This window comes from Pezoporus wallicus, unplaced genomic scaffold, assembly GCF_028554395.1.
Source record: "Pezoporus wallicus isolate ANWC-B61680 ecotype Strahan unplaced genomic scaffold, APGP_CSIRO_Pwel_v1 contig_11493, whole genome shotgun sequence".
In the NCBI taxonomy this organism is placed as follows: Eukaryota; Metazoa; Chordata; class Aves; order Psittaciformes; family Psittacidae; genus Pezoporus; species Pezoporus wallicus.
The window spans coordinates 265,268-291,382 of record NW_026635895.1 but is presented as its reverse complement, the minus strand read 5'-3'; the positions used below and the strand labels follow the sequence as shown (position 1 = coordinate 291,382).

At 43.8% G+C, this 26,115-nt stretch overlaps 1 protein-coding gene across 8 annotated transcripts; it reads left to right on the top strand.

Moving 5' to 3' along the window:
• The first annotated feature begins 1,498 nt into the window (after positions 1–1,498).
• On the top strand, positions 1,499–24,994 carry RCOR3 (REST corepressor 3). Of its 8 annotated transcripts, none has more exons than XM_057398479.1 (12): positions 1,503–1,673; positions 2,162–2,218; positions 7,554–7,631; positions 9,100–9,152; positions 10,986–11,147; positions 11,490–11,614; positions 12,991–13,087; positions 15,623–15,841; positions 17,458–17,535; positions 18,329–18,386; positions 23,676–23,917; positions 24,349–24,994. In XM_057398479.1, exons 1-12 carry the CDS (start codon positions 1,529–1,531, stop codon positions 24,691–24,693), a joined length of 1,659 nt encoding a protein of 552 aa, XP_057254462.1. In that variant the 5' UTR covers positions 1,503–1,528; the 3' UTR covers positions 24,694–24,994. The 8 variants fall into 8 exon arrangements, with proteins under 8 accessions (XP_057254468.1, XP_057254469.1, XP_057254462.1 ...); XM_057398480.1 differs by having other exon boundaries at positions 1,504–1,673; positions 12,991–13,069; XM_057398482.1 differs by lacking the exon at positions 1,503–1,673 and adding an exon at positions 1,792–1,814.
• Positions 24,995–26,115: the final 1,121 nt, after the last annotated feature.

The following is a 26,115-nucleotide window of genomic DNA, read 5'->3' as shown; positions in this document are numbered from 1 at the left end:
GTACTTCTTTCATACATCAGGAAATAAGACTGCCAAGTTATCACTGCATCATGAAAAAAAAACCCTTCAACACATATTTAAAGTATAGCCATGACATTAAATGTACTTGCACAGAAACACGACAGATTATCGAGAGCGGTCCTGAGGAGGAGGACTTGATGGTGTTGGCTGATGAGAAGCTCCCCATGACCCAGCTTCAGCATGTGCTGGGTGCACCACCAGTGTGAGCAGCAGGTCAAAAGAGAGGATTTTCCCCTTGCACTGAGCTCTTGAATCAAGTCCAGAGGAGGCCATGGAGATGCTGCAAGGGCTGGAGCAGCTCTGCTCTGGAGCCAGGCTGAGAGAGCTGGGCTGGGTCAGCCTGGAGAAGAGAAGGCTCCTGAAGGGGAGACCTTAGAGCAGCTTCAGTGCCTAAAGCGGCTCCAGGAAACCTGGAGAAGGGCTGTGGATAAGGGCCTGTAGGGCCAGGCCAAGGGGAATGGCTTTAACCTGCCAGAGGGGAGACTGAGATGAGCTTTTAGGCAGAAGCTCTTCCCTGGGAGGGTGCTGAGGCGCTGGCACAGGGTGCCCAGAGAAGCTGTGGCTGCCCCATCCCTGGCAGTGCTCAAGGCCAGGTTGGACACAGGGGCTTGGAGCGAGCTGCTCCAGTGGAAGGTGTCCCTGCCTATAACAGGGGGATGATCTTAGGATCCTTTCCAACCCAAACCATCCCATGATTCTATGGTTAATGTATTTCCAGATTAAGTAACAAGGATATTTCCATAGTCTGGAGACAGTCCCAGCAGGTGTTTTTTTCTTTTTCCTCTTATACTCGAATATTGACATGAACTAGATGGTGACACCGAGCACTTGGTTACACACTGGAGTCACATTAAAGAAATAAAAAGTAAAAAAATTTTGCATATTTAGGGAGAAAAACCAGCACCGTTTCACACACGCACACACTTTACAGCACCTGGAACTACCTGCTCTGCGGCCTTCTTCTGGTGCCGGCCTCCCGGGCCCCTTAACCCCCTGAGCCTTACTTGACCCTGGCCTGAAGCGCTCCCAAAAGCCGTAGGGCCCAAGGTGGCAGCCGCGCTCTCTCGCATCACCTTTCACAGCCGGGGCCTCGCTCCGCCCCAAGGTGCCCGCTCCCCCCCCCGGCCACCCCAGCCCCTCTCGGACGCTGCCCCACAGCCGGGTGCCCCCCGCCGCTCCCTCACAACCACCTCGGTGCGGGCCCAGCACCTCCCGGCCGCACCACACCGCCCCTTCCCGCCGGAATCCCTGCGCCGCCCAGAGAATAGTCCCCGTCCTCCGCTGCCGCTCCCGTCCGCCGGGGAACCGGGCATCGCGGCGGTCAGGCCCCGGTGTCGGCGGGGAGAGAACGCCCTCCACCCGGCGAGCAAAATCCTTCCGCCGCGCCGCCAGGGCTCCGCCGGTATCCCCGCCTCCTCGGCTAGATCCGGCCGGGCCGGCGCGGAGGGCCGTATTAACTTCCCCCCCTCGGCAGCCCGCGCTGCCGCCGCTCTCCCCCGCCCCCCCCATGCCGGGCATGATGGAAAAGGGAGCGGAGCTCTTGGGGGGCAGGAGCCGGGCAGCCCCCAACGGCACCAAGAGCAGCAGCCCCTCCAACGGGCACTACTCGGAGCCGGAGAGCGGCGGCGGTGGTGACAGTGGCGACGAGCACGGTGCGAGCCTGGGGCCGCCCCGACAGCGGGGGAAGGAGGGGGGTGACGGGAGGGGCGCCGTGCCGCGCCGCCTCCCCCTGCCCGGTGCCGGCACTGCCGCCGCCGCGCGTCTGTGCTGCGGCGGGACGGGCCGCGGGGGAGGTGAGGGGAGGGGAGGGAAGGGAAGGGGGGGAGCAAGAGGGGGGTGCGCGGGAGCGCGCAGCGCGGCCCCGCGGTGCTTAACGATGGGGAGTGTCTCCCGGGAGCCGCCGCCGTCTCCATTGTTCCGCTGAAATAACTCCCCCTTCCGCCTCCGGCCCCCTCCCCGCCGGTCGTCGGGGCTTCATCAGCGGCGGCGGCGGCGGGCGGGGCGGCGGCGGCGGCTGGGGGGAGGTGGCTTATTCCGCACGGCCGCGGCGGGGGCTCCCGGGCGGCGCGTCCCCAGCCTGCCCGGGCACAGGCACGGCGCTAATTTCTCTTCCCCCCCCTCCCCTTCCTTTGCGTTGCAGATGTAGGCATGAGGGTCGGAGCGGAATACCAGGCGCGCATTCCTGACTTCGAGCCCGGTAAATGGCTTCTCGGCTGTACCCTGACATCTTGCCGCCGCCGTTCCCGAGCCGGGAGGGATGGGGGTCGGTGCTGGGGAGGGCTCGGCTCGGCGCTCTCCCGGCGGCGGCCGCCGCGGGGCTGTGTTTATGCTGCTTTGCAGCCTTTGTGTTGGCGATCCGGTGCCGGCGGCGGGGCAGCGGCTGGCTCCCGGGAGCGAGGGCACCGCGGTGGGAGTATTCCCGCTCGGCTGATGGCGAATTCCCCTTCGCTGTCGGGCGCGTTGTGTTGTGTCCGGCGGGAGGCGGCGGAGCAGAAAAAGGTTGGATGCTTTTTATTCCCCCCCCCCGCTTCTTAAGCCATAGGGCATGTCCTGTGTTAACCAGGTGACTTAAGGATATTCGCCGTGGGGAGATGGATGTTTTCGGGCAGGGGTGGGAAGTGATGCGCCTGCCGGAAGCCGAGCAGACCTGGCTGCGTGCTGGAGGCGCTGGGTGGAAGATGCGCTGGGTGGGAAACTCCTGCCCCTGGTCCTGCGTGCCGTAGTAGCCCCGCTCACCCCGCTGCTGCAGGCTGAGCCGCTCTCCTCCGCCTTCCTTCCCCCCCCTCCCCAGCCCCGCCCCGAGGAATACTGGGCACGTTCGCATTAGCCTAGTCCTCGGTCTTAAGCGAGTTGATGGCTAGAATGCTGCCTTGCGTTACTACCGCGAGCAGTGAGACCGTAGGAGCGTTGATCGGTTCTGCTGTAGTGGCCAGATGAAGCCTATCTACTTTCCTGTTCTCCAAACAGGCTCCATTGGTGTCAGATGATTTCCTACCGGAAGAGGATTGGGCCAGAGCTTCTCACATAGTGCCTCCTAAAGCTGGAGCGAGCCCCTCTTCATGGGCGCAAGTCCCCACAGGCCAAAGAAAAGGCCGGGGGAAAGAAAGGGGGAGGGTGGGATTAAATGGATGCGTGATCTTGGCATAAGGGAATGCCTCTTCCCCGAGAAAGGAGCGCGTAGTCGAGGTCTCTTTGTTAATAAGACTAACCGTTTGCACCCTTTATTTTTACGTTGCCTACATAAAAATAAACATAAATAAAAATTACCCTTTCTAATGCGTAACCCAGGCTTGTTTTTCCTACAGGCTGCTTAAATTCGAAAAACACAGTGTTTGTTTTTCTTTCGATTAAAAGAGCTCTTCACCCCTTTTAGGACAACTGAGGATCTGTGGTTTCAGTTTTGTGAACTGTATCTGCAATAGCATCATTGCATTTGTACCCACAGAAGTAATTTTATACTCTTTTATAACCAGATGGTTTAGCGCTCCTAAGTGCCCCGGGGGGGGGGGGTGAAATTCAACTGATGCTCCTTTCCCTAATAACTGCAATTAATACATACTGCTTTATCACTTTCCTTAAGGATGGAAATCTTTCTTTAAGAAGTCATGTGTAAGAGGCATAATGTACAGTAGAGTTGTTCTTAGTGTGCGTTTTGATTACTAGGGCAAGAAGGTGGTAACTTTTTTTGGGGGGGGAACACCCAAGTATTATGGGGAAAAAAAGAACCAAGTCCATAAAGGGCAGAAGTACTGTACATATTTACTGTGTTAGCAGAGTGGTTATCTGAGAGCTCATGCTTTCCCCTTTTTTGTTATGAGTCTTGACGTGTCGTATCTTAGAGGTGGAAGTGATGCTGGGCTATAAGAGGTGTTCTCTTATCATAGCTATACTTGGATTACTTTTGTCCAGGGGGAGCAAATATTGTAACAAACACTCCGTTGTACTCCCAGGTTTGCATATATGGGCATAGGCACTATCTTTAACTAATTTAAGTGCTGTTTCTTCTCGCAGTTGCTTTAATGCCTGTTTTGAGAGAGTTTAACACAGGTTACAAAGTCAGCTGTGTATTACACACACAGAGTACTAAAACGGGTAGAATGACTACCCATCCTTTGGCCTCGCTTAGCCTGTGTTGAAAAATATTCATAAGCAGTGCATTGAGGAACAAAACGTTCGTGGTTGAAGTTGTGATGGTAGTAGACTTTTTTTAACCTGAGTTCATGTATAAAATAAGATATATTTAACTTTTTAAAGAAAAAAGTGTGTCAGTTGTAAGGGAAGTAGCATTCTAACTGTCACCAGATACTACTGCAATGAGAGAAATTTTCTTACTGCAGAAAGCGGTTTTAATCAAAATCCGAAATTTCCTTGGTTTATTCACTCGGTAAATTAGGTATCGCCTGCACTCCAGGTTCCTATCTCCCTGCTCGTTTTCCTGTAGTACTTCATATTCTGGAGGTGAAACTGTTTCTGCCTGTACTTTCCGGCCCACCTATAGGTGCAGCAGGATGTTACAAAGCTGATATCTTTGTTATGGGCTGCTTGCGTTCTCTTGGGAAGCGTAGTGGAGAGTGCCATCACTGCAGAAGGACCATTCTGCGTGTGAAATAACTGCTGGAGAAGCTTTACTCTGCTCAGGTTTGGACTTCCCGAAAGCTGTACTATGAATTTTGTTTGCTAAATACAGAAATACTTATTTCCCATCTGCCCCCTTCTCAGGGGTGAGCAGGGGCTGTCAAGAAGAACGCTCTGTAACTTTCAAGGTCACTTACGGAGTCCATTTCTGGGTACATCCTTGTAACTTTTCTCCCTCTAGTCTTCCTATATGAAAACAGGCTTCCTTAAATTGAAGTTATTAAATGGTGAGGTGAAGTACGTCATTTCTTCCACTTACTCCATGCAGTCTGACCTCACATTCCCTGATTATCTTTTTTATTTACTTATTTTTAAGATTTCCAGCCCTTTATTGTAGAAATTGAGTTCTTCCTTCCATTAGTTCCTGTGTTTGTGTTCATACTCGCAAAGCTTAGTCTTAAGCAGGGGATGATACTCTCTGTGCTGGCAAAGATGACGATACTTTCTATACCCGAGTCGTGTACAGAACAGCAGCATCCATGTGTACGTAACTTCTAAGGTTAAGCTGAAATTTAACAAGTGTCAGTTTCCTGCTACAGTTTCCCTATTCTGTACAGTTCATTCAAGTACAGAAACCTCTTCTGAGGTGGGTTGAATGTGGGGTTTGGGCCAAGGGAGGCTTGTCAGATTTGAGATGTAGCTCGCAGTCCTTCTCTTCCTTACTGGCTTACAATTCTACTCTTCTAACGTGCTTTGGTTAACATGTTGCCTGGTATTTTCAGCCGCTGTCCATAATAAGAATGGAATTTGCAGATGTAGATCATGCTGCCCTTGAGCTGAAACACAGCCTTTTTGCAGGGGGAGTACTGCTGACTTGAATACTTGGGGTACAAAGGACGAGAAGCAGTTCTCGTAAAGATAGATCATAGTCCTGCATGTGGAGATGGAGGGATCCCTGGGCTGTAGCTATGGACGTGCAGTGTTGACAGGATGCCTTCCTTTGAGCTCCCTATGTGCAGCCCATTGTCCTCTGTCATTCTTGCTTTCCTTTTGGCAGTGTGAAGATGCCCCCAGCATGGAAACAGTTGTCTGATCGTACTGGAGAAACAGCAATGCTTCAAAAAGGGGTGTCCTGGTGGGAGCTGTTTGTTAGTCATGTGAGGCCGGCACCTCAGTAGGGGAGTCACATATGCCACTGCATATGTGATCTTCTGCAGGCACAAATGACAGGACCCTGAAACTCAAGGTTTTCATCTCATAATATCAGTGATACCTGCTTGTTCACAGGTGTCTGTCCAGGATTTGGAAATAACTGAGGGTGTACTCAAGTTTAGCTGCTTCTTGCTCACAACCTGAAATTCTGATGCATTCTGTAGTGGTCCTGTGCTCATTTCTTAGTTAGAGTGGGGTACAGGGTAGCAGTCGTTTACTTCTGATAAAAGCTGAATGATGAGAAATGTGAATGTGACATGTTTGCGTTATTCTTCATGAAGTATTGCATTTCTAGTAAGTCCAGTTGGCATGCCTTTTTTGTTCTAAAGGAGAATGTTATAATAAGGAATTGGTTCTTACCCACCAAAACCCTTCGAGTTCAGTACTGCTTATGCCTTGACACTGGTGCTTTATGACTGTGTCCATTTTTAACTTACTACGGAGTTTATGGTGCATTTAGATTATTTGTTGTAAGTGTCTCCTTTTGGAAGACACAACTTCTTTGAGTTTAATTACCTGGTTTTCAAGTTCACGGTCATAATGGATCTAAAGATTGCAAGGATGATAGCAAATACAGAAGAAGGCTGCCAGACTAAAGAGGGAAGAACAACAAAACACAGTACCTGATTAGGAAGCACTAAGTTCTCTTTTCCAAGGCACTGATTTGTTTTGTTCTGTTTCCTTCAACAAGATATAGAACCTAAATATAAAGTGTGGCAGCATAAAATGGCATGAAAAGTTATTTGTTTCACCAAGGAAAAAAACAAACCTGTCCTTCTCCAAGAAGGATACAAGAAAAAATTCCTCTGAGGGCGACTCCTCAAGGAATTCATATTGACACGAGCGTAAATGGTCCAATTGTTGAGCAATATCTTAGCAAGATAAACCATTAAACAAATAGATTGTAAGCAGCTTGATGCAGTAGCATATGTTTGTGAAGCAGTAACAAAACTTACTTGGTGCTGGTCCCATATTGGGGAGTTTCCTTTTTTTTTCAGTATGTGTGGGTTTTTTTTAAATCAAAGGCAATGATGTAGTGCTTTGTATGAGGTTGCATCAGTATTGCTCCCTTCTCCTGATAGGTTAGGTAACTTGGACTGCTTTGCTTGCTACATTCAGGTGGAGGTGGAGAGCAAACAAAACAAGGTGACCACCCAGCCACCCACTTTGGTTGGCTGTGAATGTAAGAAGTGCATAGCTATGAAAATCAAAACTAGGGACAGATTCGCAGTTACTTTGTGCGTAGTTGTTAGGATCTTTCCTTGTTGAAAGATCGGGGATGGTGACTGTATTCTACCCTCTTACCTTTTTGTCATTATTGAGCTTTCATTGTTGGGGGGTATTTGTTTTAAGGCAGCCTAACTTGACACAGTAGATCTTGATGCTCTATGATAGCGACATATGTGCTGATAAAAATCTTCACTTCTGGAGGACTATTCGAGCACAAGTACCTGTACATTTTGCAGCCAGCCAGCTTTAGCAATGCACTATAATGCTCCCGTTGTGGTAAGCGTGATCCTGTCTAATAACCAGTTATAACTGAACCTTGTAAGAGTAGTGTTCAAATTCAGCTATTCACGAAATTCAGTGTCTTGAGGAAATAATGCGGCATTTTTAATGCCCTCTCTCCTCCCCCAGTAGCTAGGCTGGACTTCTTAATGTGGTTGACTTGTATTTACTGTCCTGTGAATAGTTGCTCTCAAGATCATATTTATAAATACTGAGACTTCCTTGTTTTCTTACAGGTGCCACAAAATATACTGATAAAGATAATGGAGGGATGCTTGTATGGTCTCCGTATCATAATATTCCAGATGCCAAGTGTAAGTCCTTCCCTGCTTAGGAGTTTGGATGCTCAGTTGTGACTAAATAATTGTTTCTGGTGTGCCTGTTCATTCTGGATTTTTACACACAGTGAAACTGCAAATAGTAAATTAAGCACAAAGCTTCTCTTCTATTTTTTGTTTAGAGAACTCCACGGAAAGGAAAGATCACCTTCTCTTGTTTTATAGTTAAGTCTTTGTTTCAAATCAAAGCCTGTGTTGATCTATCATCAGTGTCTGTAAAACCTTTAGTTATTAGTAAAAGAATAAAACATCTAAACATGCTCTAAATTGCCAGAAGAATTTGCAGTGGAAAAATCCAGAAAAGATGTGTTGAGGCCTCATTTAGGGGGGAGCTGTTATTGCTGTCTTATCAGGAAAAACTGAGCATTTTCTCCCTTCTGAAGTGATGGGACTCATCTGACTAAATGTGAACACTTACCTGTTTAATCTAGTTTAAACCTGCCTCCTGTGCTAGAATTTCCCATATGTAATATAGGGGAATAAACCTTGAGGATGCAGTCGTGCAAACCTGATCCTCAAGGACAGTTTCTGTCTGTTACCAGTAGTTGGTAGTTGAAGGAACGTACCTTCTACTGAAGAACAATTGGGAATAAAATACTCTACACCTCTGGTCAGTAAACACTTTAAACTGCAAAAGGAGTTGTGGCAAGGACGTCTCTGATCTGTTTGAATATTGAGGATATCATTATTTCCCTTTCTCAGTCGTGCTTCCTTTCAGCTACGTTCAGTTGCCCCTTAACTGGGAACTGTAGAAGGTGGAGAGTGTTTCTTTACAAATACAAGTTACCCACTGAAGATCAAAACTAGCAGGACTTGACTGCAAAGTGAGGGCAGGAGCCCGACACAAAGCTGGCTTTACTGTGGCCAAAGATCACTTTAAAAAATGGTACTGATGAATTTTGATGACCTGATTATTCAGTCTTAGTAGTCTCTATTGAAAACTGACTTTGTCCCATGGTTAAAATGAATGTTGCTCAGTGAAATCTATGAAATACCAAGGATATGCATGATCATTGATCTCAGATCTCTTTACATTAATTTTTAACGTGTTTGGGAATACGAACAGTAGAAGTAGTTCAATTTAAAACTCAGCCAGGTGTCTGTGTTCTTTGGAGTGAGTTCCAGGAAGACATAGCCTTTCAATAACTAGCTGGTCTCGGATTTAAATACATGATGAGCCTGTGTGGCTTTGTTGTGATAAAAATGTGAAAGAAAGTAGCTTTTTCACTGAGAATTGGCCTGTGTAAAAAGTCGGTATTAAATTAAAAGCGGTGGGTTTATTATTTTAAAGCTGTGAATATATGTAAGGGTTTGGGGGATCTGGGCCTATACAGTGTATTAAAGCATGGGAAGACCATTTTCCCATGATAGATGGCTAATTCTGTGTCACCTTATAGCAGAACTGAAAGTACTAAAGAATAATTCTGACATTGCTTTGTTACAGTGGATGAATATATAGCAATAGCAAAGGAGAAACATGGATACAATGTGGAACAGGTAAGTGCCATGAAATGAGAGTGCTCTTTTAAAGGGTTCTTTTTAATGTAAAAGAATAACACAACTCTTTTCTTTTTACTCTTTTCCCCTTGGTTACCATTAATTAACGCTGTTTCTCTTCAGGCACGGCAGCAAACACTGCAGTTAAATGGATCTGCATACAGTTGGGGTCTGGAGTCTCTGCAAAAGATTGAGCTCTTTGTTTTCATGACATGCTCAGCTTGTAGTGTGCACTTTTGAAAAGGTTTGGTATGTTTCTTGATACACTGGGCATGTCATGCAATTGTGTGTGTATATTTAGTTAAAGAATTCCCTAGGAAAGCAGCTTACGACTTTCATGTTTAATATTAGAATTCAAATACGGTGCCGTTTTTAACCATTAAGTGTGGTAAGGACACCATTGGGAAGGTTTCTTGAGAGAGAGACAAAGCAACTTGGAGTGTTTTTTCAGAGGCAGGAAAAGAGAAATTCCAAGGATTGAGAAGAAGAAACAAGTTCACTTTGGGTTTTTTTTTCTAATAACCTTTAGTCACCATCCTGTCAAAAGTACAGGATAAAACTTTGCTGCTCTGCACTTAGTGCTCTTGTCAGTTTCTTCATAAGCTAACCAGTTTATGTAAAGGTGATACTACATATAATAAAGAAAATATTTGGTGTACCAATGGAAATAAGTGGTACAGTGAAGTTTTGGATGATGGAGGCTCATAATAGCAATGACTTGCTAGCCAACTGCTATCTGAAGGAGAAGCTGCCAGTATTGCCGTGTCCAGAATGCCTGCAGTTTGGTGATGTTTGTTTCTGGTCTGGCTTTTATTAGAGGAGAGAGGGAACTGAGGGATCTCAAACGAAGTCTGTGAAAAGGACCAATTTCCAAAATAACCTGCGGTACAGAATCTTTGAAACTGTTCACAGTGGAATAAAAGTTATCTTTGCAAGAGGTTGGCTGTCACTTGCCATTGTCACAGGAAAAGAGGTTTGCCATGTCCAGGTTATTAGGAGACGTGAAGCCAGGGGTTTAGAGAGCTGATGAACAAGTGGTCATCACGTCTGCGCTGTATCATAGATAGAACCATAGGCTGGTTTGGCTTGGAAGGGACCTTAAAGCTCAACCAGTTCTGACCCCCTGCCGTGGGCAGGGGCACCTTCCACTAGAGCAGGTTGAAACTGAAGTGTGGTTGAAACCTGAATGGATTACATTTCCAGGTGTGAGGCTTGGCTTCCAATCTGTCATTGATTCTCTGGCAGAAAGTCTAATCAGCTGTAAGGATATAAAGAAATTAAATTACATGAGAAAGTGCATTTAGATTTCCATTCCTTACTAGGTGCACGTGACATGGGAATGGCCGTGCTGTTGTTTGTGCATCGGAGAGCTGTAGAAAGAGCACTCTCACTTTGACCTTTCAGACTTGCATTTTGGATGATCCTCTGGCTGCTGCAAAGTATTTTTGTTTTCTCTTTCGAATGGGCTGGTAATAAAGGCCTGAAGACCTGTAAGGAGCTGTGTAGGTGATACCTACTTGTAAAGGAAGAAAGCAGGTCAGATTTGAGCCTGTCAGCCTAGTTCGTGCTGGCTCAGAATTACTGCTGCCATGCCAACCTTAAATTGCCTGGCTTTCGTACCTTTAATGAAGTACAGATGTGCCCACTCTTCATATTGTCTCCAAAGAGAGTTCTGTAACCTATAGCGCATAGTCAGATGAAGTTGTAAATACGTTTTGAGAAGGGGTTCCGGCAGTCAGGTTTTGCTTTAAATAAATAAATTGCCTTTTTTCAACTTGTCTCAGCATTTGAGAAAGTTGACTAAATCCAAAAAGGGGCTGTTTCTTTTCAAAGGCTCTCGGCATGCTGTTCTGGCATAAACACAATATTGAGAAGTCCCTTGCGGATCTGCCCAACTTCACTCCTTTCCCCGATGAATGGACAGTTGAAGATAAAGTCCTGTTTGAGCAAGCATTTAGCTTCCATGGAAAGAGCTTTCACAGGATCCAGCAAATGGTAAAGTAATACTTTAATCGGAAGCATTAAACAGTTCAGAAGGCCTAAGAACTGAGGCTCCTGTTGGGTTAAGTCTCATGATTTCTGTGTGAAAGCTTCAGGAACAACGGTGAATGTAAGATTTAAGTTAATTTCATCGTGTCCCTTGGACCTATAGTTTTTTCCCTCTAATACAACCTCTTCTTCCTTTCTCCGTTACAAATATACCAAATACATCCCTCCTTTCCATCTCATCCGTGCATTTAAGATATTTGGGTAAAGGTGGTTATAAAGAGAGCAGAATTACAATCTTGGGGTGTGATTTCATTGTAACACATATTAATGTATAATGAATTCTTCTAGCTTCCAGACAAGACTATTGCAAGCCTTGTAAAATACTACTATTCTTGGAAAAAAACGCGCTCTAGGACAAGTTTGATGGATCGACAGGCTCGGAAATTGGCTAATAGGAATAATCAAGGTGACAGGTAAGTTTTAGGCTCTTAAGTAGCTAACTAGAGTAGGGACATCAGGGTAATTTCCATCCACTGTGTTTCAGCGTGAACCATATTTTCAGGTCTGAGCATCAGTTAGCACGGGGTTTGGTACCCGTGCTTTACGAGCTATATCACTCCAGTTGTTGGAGTTGGTTGTAACAGACTGAAGGGCTTTAATGGATAACAGTAAAAAAACAAGGGTTTAAAAAAAGTCTGGGAATGTGGTTTACAAATAATGCTTCATTCGAGAAGTCTAACCCTCTGTTTTGGGGGAGGGGGGGGGGGGGATTTTCTGTGTTCTTTTTGCACTAGAATGGAGTTAAAACTGAAAGATCAACCACTATAAAGAGCTGTAGCAATTAGAATGCCCAAATACTGATTTCTAACAAAGCTTTACATAAAGTCTTATTTTAGGAGGCGTAGAACCACCATCAGTCAAAGGGAATTAGAGCTGAAAATGGTTTTAAATTGTCTTGAATAGAAGGAAATGACGTTTCCCCTAGTTACTATGAAATTGAAATTATACTGCACTTATAATACTGGAGTATTAGCTTACTTTTCTCTTTTTAAAGAGATTTTATAGGTTGAATGTGTAAGTAACATGATCAAGTTCACGTTGGAAAGTATGCTTTTACATCTTCAGAAAACTGTCTACCTAGAGCAAAAGTGCCTTATTCACTTATGTTATTAGAAAGAACTCCTGAAATCTAAAATCAGTATGCTTACTTGTGACCCTGCAGCTGAACAATCACAGAAGAAAATCAGTTTGCTTCTGATAGAGCATTTTTTGATCTATTTTTCAATAACTGGCCAATTTTCTGGTGTTCTTACATTCATTTATTCAGAAATCGTATTGTGTGAATCACCTGATTGGACTTGACTAAACTAACTGTTATCTTTTCAACCTTTCTGATTTAATTCAATAGATTTCATTCCCAGTTACTAGATCTTGAGCGCTTTGGTGACAAGCAGTCCTGTGTTTTCCCATCTTACGTTGTCCCCTTTTGCTCTGCACAGGCTAATGTGGCAAATGAAAGGTTATCTGCAGCCTTGGTATAGTTGACCACGTAAGCGTTCGTGCTGGCACAAGTGGTTGTATTGAAAAAAGGTGACACCAAAATATTCTGGCAGAGCAGTACCACCTCTGTTTAAAGTCATTTTGAAACTAGAGTTTGGGATTGCTTGTTCAGCATCGTAATTACTAGAATTTAATAGAGGAAATATGTTTGTAACAGTTCTCTCTTGAAAACTACAAGTAACTTTGGGGTGCGGTATACTTGGAGACTTCTGGCTTACTCTGATACATGTTTATATTTGGCCTTAAAAAACAGATAAAATGACCAGCTTCTTATAATATCTCTCCTCAGTGATGATGATGTAGAAGAAGCTCATCCAATGGATGGAAACGATAGTGATTATGATCCCAAAAAAGAAGCCAAAAAGGAGGTAACAGATAGCTTAACGGTGAATGTCAGTTTGTTTGTTTTCTGTCAATGTGATACCACGGAGAGCCTGACTTGTAGTGAAGAGGTTTAGCTTGTAGCCTGCTGGAATCACAGGGGTTTTAGGGGATCAGCATCTTGACAACTTCTGATAGGTGAAACAACATTCCCCCTCCCTCTGTCCTGTTAATGTGCTGACAGTTTTACTAGTTAGGAATTATTGAAATCTAAATGGGGGGTTTTTCCCTTTCAAAATTAAATGATGTTTTTCCAAGAATAACCTTTTCTGTTCCTTCAAAGCCACAGTGAGGTGGTGCTTTTCAACTAATATGTGCCTTCACTGGAATGCTTTCTACTAAGAAATTTAGAGACAGCCATTAACGAGCACTTACTGTTAGCTTTACGGCCAAGTGCTACGTTTGGGGTATGTTCAGGTTTTGTTTTGGGGGGGGGGGGGTGTCTTTTGTTAAATCCTCTTTATGAATAAGACTGTAAAACATCTGAGTGTGTAAATGGTCATTTCCTTTATTAACTTAATGAGCTTGTGATTTTCCTGCAATGGAACAGTTCATGCCTCTTGAGAATGTGGGAGGAGAGTAGTAGTGCAAACCCTCAACATTCCCATGAAGTGGTACCTATGATTATTAATAAAACTTTGCAGTTCTATCAGAAATGATGCTGAGTAAGAGACTGAGAGGTTTAGATTCAGTTCTCAGCTTTGCAGTGACCTTCAGTGTATTGCTTTATCTCATGCCTCAAGAAAGGCCAATTACAGTTACTCCTTTCTGTAAGCAGAGCTTTTTAAGTTTTTTAGCATGCCAGGATATTGCTTTGAAATGGCACAAGGCCTAATAATGAACCTTTTTACATTTCAGTCCACTGTTGTAACAATGTGCTTGCAATCTGTTGATCTGAGTTGCTGCGTAAGCCGCTTCTAAATAAGGGCTGTTTTGTTCCATTTACTTTCCTTGCTTATCGTTAGAATTGCTACGTGCGGTCCAGAATGAAAGTAGTTTCTTGATAGATTTCTAGGAACAGAACTGCACTTTCTGATGAGCTGTTTGGATCTGTGTAAGATAATTCTGTGATCTAATATTTGCGGTAGGATCTGTGCGCTTTCAGTTTCTTAGCGCTATATAAACTAGGTGGGTTACTTGAATGTGCAGAGCGATGGGAACTTTGCTGCCAGAAAAGACTAAACCAAGCCAAACGCTCTAGTGTGGCAAGACAAAAGCTTGGGAGAACATTGTCATCTTAAATCCAGATTGAGCAGACAGGAGCTGCAGTTTCATACTGAAAGAGCAACGCTGACCCAAAACCCAAATGGCATAAATGGTCCAGAAGCGAACTTAACCTTGGGATTTTTAGATGTCAGAGGTGTAATGCTCTGTGTCAACTTGACAAAGAAGAGCAAGTATCTTAAGTGCAAATATCTTAAATGGCCTCTACGAAGTCCCTGGACTGGATTAAGATGTTACATTAGCTGGGAAGAGAATGTGGCAGAAGGTCAAGCATAGTAGAGCAAAAATTACTGTTTGCTGATCCATACTAATAGTAGAGAACATTAATAGTGGCTGCTGCAATTTGTTTTCTCTTCGTGGTGATCAGATAACCACCTCCTCTTAACTTGCATGGATGCCAGCGAGGAGGAGCAGTAGGGAGCTGCTTGAAGTAGCAAAAAGCCTGAATCCCATCTCTGTTCTGGTACTGAGCATTACTTTTCCTGCAAGGGTTTTCCAATTCAAAGCAATTTTTGCTTCTGTAGACCTGCTTTCTAGGAATCTTAAATGGTTGCTCTATGGGAGTCACATACATGCAGACTAGCTGTTGTGCAGCAATGCCTATTGAAAACAAAGCTGAACTTTTTAGGCGTCCAAACGTGTCAAACCAGCAGTCACAAAGCCTTCGTCTCCTCTTTGCTATCCCTTTCCACTTCAGAAAGCAAACAAGAAACGCTTAAGTTTGCTAAGTTGCATAGATTTTTATAATAACTGCCAAAGTACATCCATCCTTTCTCTGCCAGACCTCCAATCCCCTCCCAAAGCAAACAGCACTATCACTTACCATAGAGTGCTTACAGCAGGGAAAAGTGTCATCTTGCATTCTTGCCCTTCGTGGTTGACTCCGAGTCTTCTTTCTTCTCCCTTGATCTTCCCCTGAACTCTTCATATCTGATCAGAAATAAATGTGTAAATTCACTGATTAGTTTGTTTGAACATGTAATATATATGTATGTATTCTTCTGCTTCTATAAGGAGGTTCTCAATTTTTGCCCTCTTCACAGTATTCAGGCTGTGTTTTCTATGCCATTTATTGTGTTATCAGCCATGTTTAGAAAGCTTTGAAAACCGGCCTTTCTAAGACTTAATGCAGGCTTATCCAGCAAATGCTCCATCAGCTCATCTGCAAGTCTTAGCATGGATACTACGTACAGAGGAGGATGTTAGCTTAGGTTATCTTTGTCATAAATACGACATTAAAATGCTGTGTGATACTTTATTGAAGTTGTTTACAAGATACTGTTATTCTTTAATGATTTATTTCTTGTAAATTAAAGGGCAATAATGAGCAGCCTGTTCAGACCAGCAAAATAGGTCTGGGTAGAAGAGAGTATCAGAGCTTGCAGCATCGCCACCATTCTCAGCGTTCCAAATGCCGTCCACCAAAAGGCATGTACCTGACCCAGGAAGATGTGATAGCTGTTTCCTGTAGCCCCAATGCAGCCAACACAATTCTTAGACAGCTGGATATGGAACTAATCTCATTAAAGCGACAGGTACCATGGGTTATTGGTCTTGTTTTGTTTTCATCTCAGATTGTTCTGATTGTAATGATTTTGAAGATTATCTGTGAAGATTCTGAAACTTCTTTAATGTGAGTCTTCCCAACTTTGTTATCACCAGAAATGCTGGACGCTACCCGACTAGCTGTTTGTTGGTTATGGTTTTTATGTTACTAACATGGAAAAGGACGACTTCCTTTTCAAAAGAAGGAAAAAGAGGGGGGGTACGGCATGAAAACAATATTACAGGGTTGGGGACAGGAGAAAACTAAAGTCGCGTTTGATGTGATTTATGTTAACTTTGTTAAAAGGATTTGTGTAACAAGGGAGAATAAGACCAAGGTATCAGAGGAAGTTACATTTATTATGCTTAAAATTGTAGCTGTTTCTCTGGATGGCCTTCCCCACATACCATGGGGAGGGTGGGAGCGGGGAAGAGATCATGGACGTAGTTATTTCTTTTGTTTGAGCTTTCTAACTCTTAACCAAATTCAGAACAGCTTTGCAGTCCTCACCTTTTAAGAGGACAACTGCCTGCCTCCTTTGCACGAAGAAATGAACTTTGGCACTTTAAGTTGAAACGCAGAATGTGTTCAGCTTCTCAGGGTACTGCAGTATGTGCACGCTTGCTTTCTAGGAGTGATGGGGCTACAAAGTCAAGGCTTATCTCCTGGAATTTCTGCCTCCTTATAGATCGCTAAGAGCTGCCATGTTGCAAAACCATGGAGTGAATAAAGGCTTTCCTGGGGTTTTTTGCTCCCTTGTACTCTTTTACAGGAGAAATATGCTTTCTGTCACAGCAGGACTCGGGGGCTCAATAGCATAGGTGGGTTTCGCTTTTTAGCCTAAGTGTAGGTGAGTTAGAGCCTTGAGGTTCTGTTTCTCTTTTTTTTTTCCTTGCAGTGATCTCAGAGGTGCAGCCTTTGGAATCTCCCACTGAGTTGCCTGCTTTTGTGTCCATACTTAAGAACACTTGTAATAGCTGTGCACCATAGTATGCAAACTTATTTTCTTACCTATGTTACTTGATACGCATCATATACCTATATGAATGATTTGGAAACTCTCTCCTTTTTATAGCCCAAGTTATTTTATGTCAGTACTTCAGATCATTTCACCCTGAAAGGAAATCGTGTTGATCTAGGGTCAATAAAAAGCAGTCTTGTGAGAAGGAACCAACTGGAAACATCTTGTAAACCTTTCTTCCCCTCCCCTTAAGTGCTTTTTTGGAGAAGGAAGAAGTTCCTGTATGCAGGACATCTCACTTGGGTTCCCAAGAAGCACATTTTGTGTCTCGAATACTCTGCATTCTTCTTCAAGAACACACACGCATGGTTATCAAAACTTGCTTGTTCTGTCCTCCTTGGAGTACTCCTGCAGACAAACTGTTCTTTTGAAAGACTGCCTTAAATATTTTTCTCTCCATAGTAAACTGCTGTATTTTTTGAAGTTGATTTTTTTTTTAACCACTTAAAAGTAGTGAAGCCTTAAACCATAATATTTCTCTTTCTAACTTAGGAGGTACACTTGTGGCAATCCTAGTGAAGATATATGTGTAAAGTGACCAACTTTCTTTGTGGAGCTGATTAACTTTGTTGTTTTTGACCAAGGTTCAAAATGCTAAGCAAGTAAACAGTGCACTTAAACAGAAAATGGAAGGCGGGATTGAAGAATTCAAACCTCCTGAGGTAAATCACAATAAACCCTAGACCTTGTGGCCTTGCGCTTGCATTGCTAGGAAGCTGCAGGAATGTGTTTTGCTGCAGCATAGCGTTTGCATTTCAGCAGCAGCTTAAACAGGATCTATTGAATTACATGCAGGGGTGAGTCTGGCTTCTTTACAGGGAATTAGTGGTAGGCTTTTCTTATGCAACTGGCTGAATAAAGAACCAGAAGAAAATGGAATGCCATGTGTATTCAGGAGAACAGGGAGCTAACATTGAGCCCTGATGTATGGGTTGCGTTGGGTTTTTTTCCTGATTAAAAGTAGATTATGTAGATTGCTAGCAGTAAATTCTATGTTCTGTGTGACTGTACATATATTTGGGCATCTGAAGTGAATGACTTACTACTACTGAACTTCTCTTTTTGCTTGTTTTAAAGGCTTGGCTATGAACCATAACATGAATGCAAAACGCTCCAGACACCAAGTCCTAATAGTTTAGAGAAATGCAACTATAAATTCGGATTCTGTCTGCATAAAGATCATTAGCTTGTGCATTAAGTTATGATGTAGCTGATACTAGGAACTGCAGTAAAACAGAGGAAGGACTCTTGGTGTAGTTCTAAGCTTAAATCATTAAATGCTCCTTCCTCTCTCTTCGCGAAAGCAGTCTTAAACCATAAATTTATGGTTTCAACCACGAGATTTTTACCTATGTTGCAAAGTGTAGTGCAAGCAAAACACATTCTGATGCTCAGATGTTATGCAGCTGTTGAAACGTTTTAATGACCTTTCTGCCATTTTTCTAATTTCAATAGTCTAATCAGAAAATCAATGCCCGTTGGACCACAGAAGAGCAGCTTCTTGCAGTACAAGGTATGTTAACAGCAGTAGTGGTTTGAAATCTGATGCAAAGGATTTGAAGAGGTACTCGGGCTTACGCTGGTATTTCCCTCTAATGAAAAGCTGAACTTTATCTGGTCTTAACACGTCAGTCACTGGGAGAACAGCAACATTAGGGAGAATACTTAGGGCATTCATTCAAGCAACACGACGCGAGTCTTTCAGTTACCCATATGAAATCTTGAATAGAAAAGCTAAGCTGAGTTTAACAACTGTGGTAATACCAAAAACGTCCCTTCAATCATCTTCTAAATCACCTTACATTAATTGCTCTAAAGCGGAAGGCTGAAGTAATAGTTCAAGTAATAGAACTTGAAGCAGACACTTAAGACATCTCTCTGTATTCTTAAAGCAGAAAAAAAGCAAACGTAAAACTGCTTTACAGCTTAATTTTCTCTGTTCATGAGGGAATAAAGAAGCACATAACGTACCCAGTGGAGGCCTTTTAAGAGTCTGGAGCTGGATATGGATACTTGGCTAACAGTTGTACTGGAGAAAAAAATGTTTCCTAGTAGGCTACTGAAACCACTAATTTGCAGTTATTTCATTTGTGTGAAGGAAAACTGACTCTTGCCTTGCTTTAACATGCTCTGCCTAACATGCAAGGGGGATATCTGGAGAGCTTAACGCTGTCTTCCAAGGCACTACACATTGACTCCTATGGATCATCTTTTTTAAGATCATATAATGAGCTCAGTTATACACATCTGCTTGCTTTCTCTGTATTTTATGCCTTTCAAATGGAAAGGCTGAATTTTAGTATAAAACCTTTGGCTGGATCAGGATATCAGTGTAAAGTTGTCAGGTGTACCGTAACTGGTAGTTATTAGCTGGATGACCGAACCTCAAGTTAGGTTAGTTTTGAGCTGCAAATGGAAATGCTGTGTCTGAAGCCAGTGTGCTTCAGACACAGCATGTTGGAGGCAATGCTCTCAACATGCATGCCTCAAACTGGGATTTGCATCTCCAAACCGTTTTCTGTCCTAAGTTCATCCTCTCAGTACTGCCAAAAAGCTGTTGGTTGTTTTTCCTTTTGTCCCCCAGTGCAGCTGAAGGAGATGCCTGGTTTTAATGTGATAGTCTAGGAAGTAGAATGTTTGCTGGAGAAGTGGGAAAAGTCCAGGTTCATTGTGCCTGCCTTAGCATGGAAGGATTGAAACCATCTTGCATTTTCGTAGTTTAGTTATTGGAGCTCTCACTAAACGTCCCTTTGAGAAGTGATAAGAGCGCATTTAGCCTTTGTTAAGCTACAGCACTGCGCGACCCACGAGGCAGATTATAAAGCTGGCTCATGGACAGAAGAGAATGAGGGTTGGTGAGGACTACTTGGAGAGGAGTTTTAGTGGTCTGGTCTCTTTAGGGAGTGTTTTGTGTTCTATAGAGGTAGTCAGCCTCAGTCCTTAAGGCTGGGGTGATCAGGCCTTCAGGAGAAACCTGCTTTCATTGAATTTACGTGTGCTTGTGTGTATTGCTTTCTTTTTAGTCCCCTTCCTTTGCCAGTGTATAAAATGGAGATGGGCAAGAACCTTAACACCAGGAGCAAAGTATTCAAAGTATTCCCACCCTTACCTACTGCCTGGTAATAGTCTCCTTCCTGGAGTGGCAGTGCTGTAGGTATTAACCTCCTGTCCCTTGGGCTAAGGACTCTGATCTCTTACTTCAGAATAGATGCTTGAGCTAGCAGACTCTTCTGCATGAAGGAGCCACATTGCCTTTTGCCCTGCCTGTTTTCAGGAGCAAGTAGCCATGGGTGCTGTACTAAAAGCTACAGTGATGCGCGTTAGGCTTGAACTTGGAGGTTTACTTGAGCATTGGGACATTCAGTTTGTACATTCAAAACAGATTTATTTCATCAAAGTATTGATACATTTTGGCGTGTGCTTTTAATAATTGTACAGAAATCATAAGTATTAAGCAGGTAGGTGGCATTTCTGTGATTTGTTCACTTGAAGCCAAGCGTGGAAATCATAGCAATGATTTGCAGTAATACAGTTGTGGTACTGTTTTTCCTGAATGTGAAAAAACTCCTGTCATCTATGGGCTGATCTCAAGAGATTGGCAGTAACCAAAGAGGAGGGAATGGAAAAACCCCCCTTAAAATAGAGCTGAGTGTCTAATCTTAAAAGCAGTGTGGCTGCCTGCAGTTGGGTTGTGGACTCAGACTTACGATGTCTGAGCTGATCTCCTGCAGTATAATTTATCAGTCCCTGGTCAACTTTGCCCTAATAGTTATTGAATGTAACGGGCCAGTTCATCACTTGAGGTTTTCTTCAGTTACAAACTTAATTCACATACAGAAATGTGTAAGCACAGTCTTTTCAAAGTAAGACCTCAGCCATATGAAAATTGCAATTGGAAAAATGTTTCAAGACTCAATGAAAACAACTGAATTTAAACTGAAGAGCATTGCAGAGGAAAACAGTTGGGACAACCAGGATCTAATTCTAACTGGTACAGGAGTTGCCAGGAGCACAGTAATCCCATCACAGTGAAACTGCATCTCTCGTAACCCAGAGGCTGCCTGTTTCTGCCTTGTTGCAGTGCAGTATTGTATTGCTTTGGACCCAGGCTGAGGCTTTCTGTGCCTCTCAGTGTTTGCTGTGCTGCACAACATTAAGAAGCGTAGACAGCTTGGATATGTGAGTTTCTCCAAGGTAGGCACACAAGATGAAGCACTGGAATAGCGAGCGTGCACGTGATCAGCTACACCTTATGCACCTGGGTGAAGCTCTGAAGAGCTTGAATTATTCCCATGGTTAGGGCTACTTTCCAGTGAGCTGGGAGAAAGACATTCATACATGTGAAGCAAGGCTATGCAGTTGTCTTGTTTTGAGCTTCACTTTCAGCAACCTAATAAAATTATTCTTGTGGATAACAGATTAAGCACCTTAGAAGTACCTCTGCATGGTGCTTAGCACACAATTTATATAAGGATATTTAAGTAACGTGCACCCGTTTGAAAGGGATGATGGCTTGGCATCAACTCTTACACATATGCCAGCACCTTATGCATCAGACTTTCATAAACATGTATGGAACTTTCTCTGTTCCTGATGCAGCTTAAAAGGATTTTGCTCCATCATTGTGGTGGTGTAGTCACTGATGATGCTAGAGCAGTACTAAATAGTGCTTGAAAAAGAATCCAAAGTGAGCAGTGCTGTGTGTAGCTAAACCAAGGAAATGTTATTTTCTTTAGCTATTTCTCATAGTTGGGCTCTCAGTGAAGGCAGTGAAGACAGGATACACTGTTGGGAATAGGCTTTGAGACCTTGTTTTTGACAACTTTAGTTGAAGTTAGCAAACAGGCTCAGTCGTTTTACAGTTTAGGGGGAAGGAAGAAGTATAGACAGCATAGTAACAAAGTGCTGAAAACACCTAAAATCTGAAGGAGGTTTCAAACAAAACTATTTTGTTTTGCTGGGTGCTTTGTTCACTTGGTAACTTGTACAGGATGTTAGATACCTCGCAGTGGCAATTTACTGAGCAAGTTAGTAAGGGTGGTAATGGTATGAAGAATATTCAAACACTGGAGGGAGTGCTCTGTGGGCGCTCACATCTTTTGAGGAGTATAGCTCATACCTTGTACAACTGATAAAGCACAGAGCCAAATCCCTGTCTGCTTTGTCCAGATGCGTGCCCTCCCACATGGCCCTGCTAGGTCCCTTTGTTTTCTTTCCAAGGTTCTTGCAGTCAGGATGGTTGGATTCTTTTGTATGCCCCAGAAAAGATCTTACATGTAGCTGGGCTCTGGGCAGCTGAAACAGCAGCTTCAGCTACAGGAATTGTTCCCATCCTGGAGCTCAACTTTTCCCTTAAATTGCAGTGAGTGTACATTACCACATGAGAAGTGCCCGTTAATGAAGAAAGTAGCAAAGAGCAGAAGCAGCACAATGAAGTTGGAAAGGAACATGGCTTTCAGATTCCACGCAACTCTCACTTTCTGAATCCTTTGCTTCACTTTCTGAAGTGAGGCATGAAATCAGGCATGAATTTCTTTTCCTGTAATGAGGCAGAGTGCCCATCCTCTGGGCGCTGTAATATGAATGAGCTTAGTTATCAAGAGCTTTCACAGAACAAGTCAAATTGTCACTCATGCATAGCTGAGAGCAGAAAATGAGGCTTCTGTTTACTCAATCTGGGATTTCCTTTATTGGTCCCCAAATTTCTGGATGCTTGTGATTAAAATTATACTTTGTGCAGCTAAAAGCTGTGTTCTGGGATGGTGCAGAGTTTGAGGGCTTTTTTTCTTAAGCAGGAAGAGGAGGATCTAGATACATACCCTAAATACAACTGAGTAAATCAGTAAACTTTGTCACAATTCCAACTTTAGGTTAAAAACAGTGGAATGTGGTACTTGAGGGGGGGTTGTGTGTTACGGGCAAATGTAGTTTTAGAACTTTGTATGTTGTGATTTTTTTCTTGTGAACAAAAGTGACCTACTGATGTCAATATGGAAATGAAGTAAGAATGATGTAAATATCTTTGTCCTGGAGGCTTGTGCTGGGCTGTCTTATAAATACCCATCAGTAGCTTATATATTTACTTATATTCCCCAAGGTGGTTGTCCCAAAACCCCCGGGTCTTCTCCCAGCTCAGATGGTGAATGAAAGCTTTACAGAGCCTTTGCCAGGTGAATGCTTGCCAGTTGCTCTTCGTAGCCTCAGCAGAGCATGTCACAAGTTGGGGAATGAGCAGTATATCGTGACTTACGGAACTGTAACCACTGTGCTTGCTCCAGTAGCTGCTGCCCTCTAGCACTCCTGCTGCACAGACTGTGGGCAGAGAAACATCTGTGTGCAGCTGGCATTGAGAGAACCTGTAAAAGCTGTTGGTATTTGTCCCTTGATGTTTCTAGTGTTACACCCCGTACACAGCAATGCATACGTGCTCAGTCACCCTCCCTCTCCATCTTGAACTTGTCTTGGGCTTCTGCCCTCACTGCAAGCATACCGAAGGATATACTTCGTTTGTCAGAGGCCAGATCTCTGTGGTTTCAGGTTGGGAGGCTTGGTGAGTAAGCCAGGATCATTGAGTAGAGTGGGTAATAATGTTTTAATAAAGCTCTTGATTTATATGTTCATAGCTGTGTGCAATTAGAACTTACTTTGTTGTTATGGAAATTGAGGCCTTCTCCTAATTGAGAAGTCCTCCTAATTAGCGAGTCCTTGGTTTGCAGGTCCCATAGGTTCTCTCTATAAATACATCACACGTAGCTGTGTCTGACTGATCCTTCACAGCTATGTTATTTACTTTGCCTTCCAGGTGTCCGAAAATATGGTAAAGATTTTCAAGCTATTGCAGATGTAATTGGCAACAAGACTGTTGGCCAAGTGAAGAACTTCTTTGTAAACTACAGGCGTCGGTTTAACTTAGAGGAGGTATTGCAGGAATGGGAAGCGGAACAAGGAACCCTGGCTTCTAATGGTGATGCTTCTGCTTTAGGGGAGGACACAAAAAATACTTCTAATGTGCCATCAGGAAAGAGCACTGATGAAGAAGATGAGGTGTGTTTTGTGTACCAGAAATAAGTAAGCATGGGTTGAGGAACAGCATTTATTTTAGTGATATAATGTAAGGTTAACTGGTGTGGAGTGGCAAACCGCATTCTAAAGAATGATGATGAGCTTGCATAGAACTTCAGCCAATGTCGTTAACCAGCTGGGAGCAGGACTGCACCTTGCATAGTGACGATCACGTTACTGTTTTACTGTTAAAATACACTTCTTGTTCTAGAAGAAGACTCTTGCTTCGTAAATATTTTTAGTTCTGCTGTCTATAATGTTTTGGTTGGTGATTTCTTTTCAGTAACTTCTCAGTGTTTTGGTTTTGTTTCTTTTAAATGCTGTTTCCTGTGTAGTGGACAGTGGCAGCCCAACTGCATCGCGTTCTGGCCGGGATGGCAGTTCACGTAGTCTTGTCTTTGTCCTTTGTGCAGGCACAAAGCACTCCGGCCACTCAGTGTTTAGGCCCTTCACCTCCAGCGCAGGCATCTGCTCCAGCACCTACCGCTCCCATGGCAACTTTAAATCAGCCTCCCCCGTTACTTCGTCCGGCGCTTCCTGCTGCTCCTGCCCTCCACCGGCAGCCTCCGCCGCTCCAACAGCAGGCACGGTTCATCCAGCCCAGGCCGACCCTAAACCAGCCTCCCCCTCCGCTCATCCGCCCAGCTAACTCCATGCCTCCTCGTCTAAACCCACGGCCCGTGTTAAGCACGGTTAGCGGCCAGCAGCCACCCTCGCTTATTGGAATTCAGACAGAATCTCAGTCCACTCTGCACTGAAGAAATAAAGCAGAATTCTGCTAACTCCTACATTTGGAAAATCGGATCAGTGTACTTTTTCTTTTCTTTGGTTTTTTCCTGTTTCCAAACAATGAAGGGGAGAAAAGAGCAAGCCTTCACAGCTACCTGACCAGTCCTACAGAGGAGCAAGCTAATACCTACACGGGAATGAGCACCCGTATAAAAGTATTTTTATGTCAGACTTGTACAGCAGAACAATGCCTCCAATACAGCCCTCCTCTCTATGAATACCTGTTGAAGGAAGCTGACTTCTTCAGTGAATAAATGTTCAACACACCAAGATTTTGTTTAACTGATTTTTACGCTATTTATTTTATTACAGGTCTTTGTAGTCGAGCATCTAACTACAGGAAAGTAGCCTGGCAAATCTAGGGATAGATAATCTTGTAGGAGACTTAAATGTAGCTTTGGGGGGTTTGTTTGTGTGTGTGTGTGTGTGTGTGTGTGTGTGTGAATTTCTTGGTTTCGTTTTTTTTTACCTTTTAGTGCAAAAACAAGAACGGCCTTAGGTTCTGAAGTTTTGGCCCTGTTTAGATAACAGTAGAAGCATTTTGCGCACCTGGATAACGTAGATGTTTCTTCTCTTTGTGCTTTTCCCAGAACACTTTTCCTTGTTTAAAAAAGGTACTGTCTTGTTAAACACTCCTCTGAAAGAGTATTCTGAAGCCTCAGTGAGCTATTGTACCAAACTTGCTAAACCTCACACGTGTTCTACTCATGGAAGTTAACCGAAAGCAGGAATCCAGGTTCCTGCTGCAGCATCTCCTGTGGGCTGGGGTGGAGAGAGAGGCAGCAGCTTCCACCACCCAGGGGGGTGACAGGAGAGGAGCCATATAACAAGAACCATTAATTTAATTTATTCCACTAATTCTGCTAATTTAAGTACAGTAGAGTTTAACTCATCCGAGAATGGCTGCCTGTGGTTCGTGTATGCTAGATCATTGCTGCCTGCCGAAGCATTCATGAGGGAAGCAGGGAGGCTGGTGGTGGTAGCTGAATATTGCGGCGGCAGCTACCTGCTGCCAGCCCACTCTCGCTGTTAAATCATGCTCTGATTTCTGCTGCTTCTGGCAGAGCTGATTAGTCAGGTTGAAATTAGTGTGGGGTTCTTTGCTTTGTGTTACTGACCAAGTAAAACCTGCATTTGGGTATTAGTGCTTCCAAATTTTAGGAGATTGAAAGGTTTTCTTCCCACCGCATTCTTGTCTGAAACCTTGAGTTATGCCCAGCGGTGTTTTGGGAGTGGGGTTTTTCAGTTCTTTGTTCAGTCTGTTTTTTCTTGTAAGTAGATGCCTCTGCCCTCCAAGTAAACCAGGCTGCAGATCTTGAGTTTGTAAACTGTGTGATCTGAACCAAGCTACTGAAAAGCATCTCATTCTGGAGTATGTAATAACATTCATG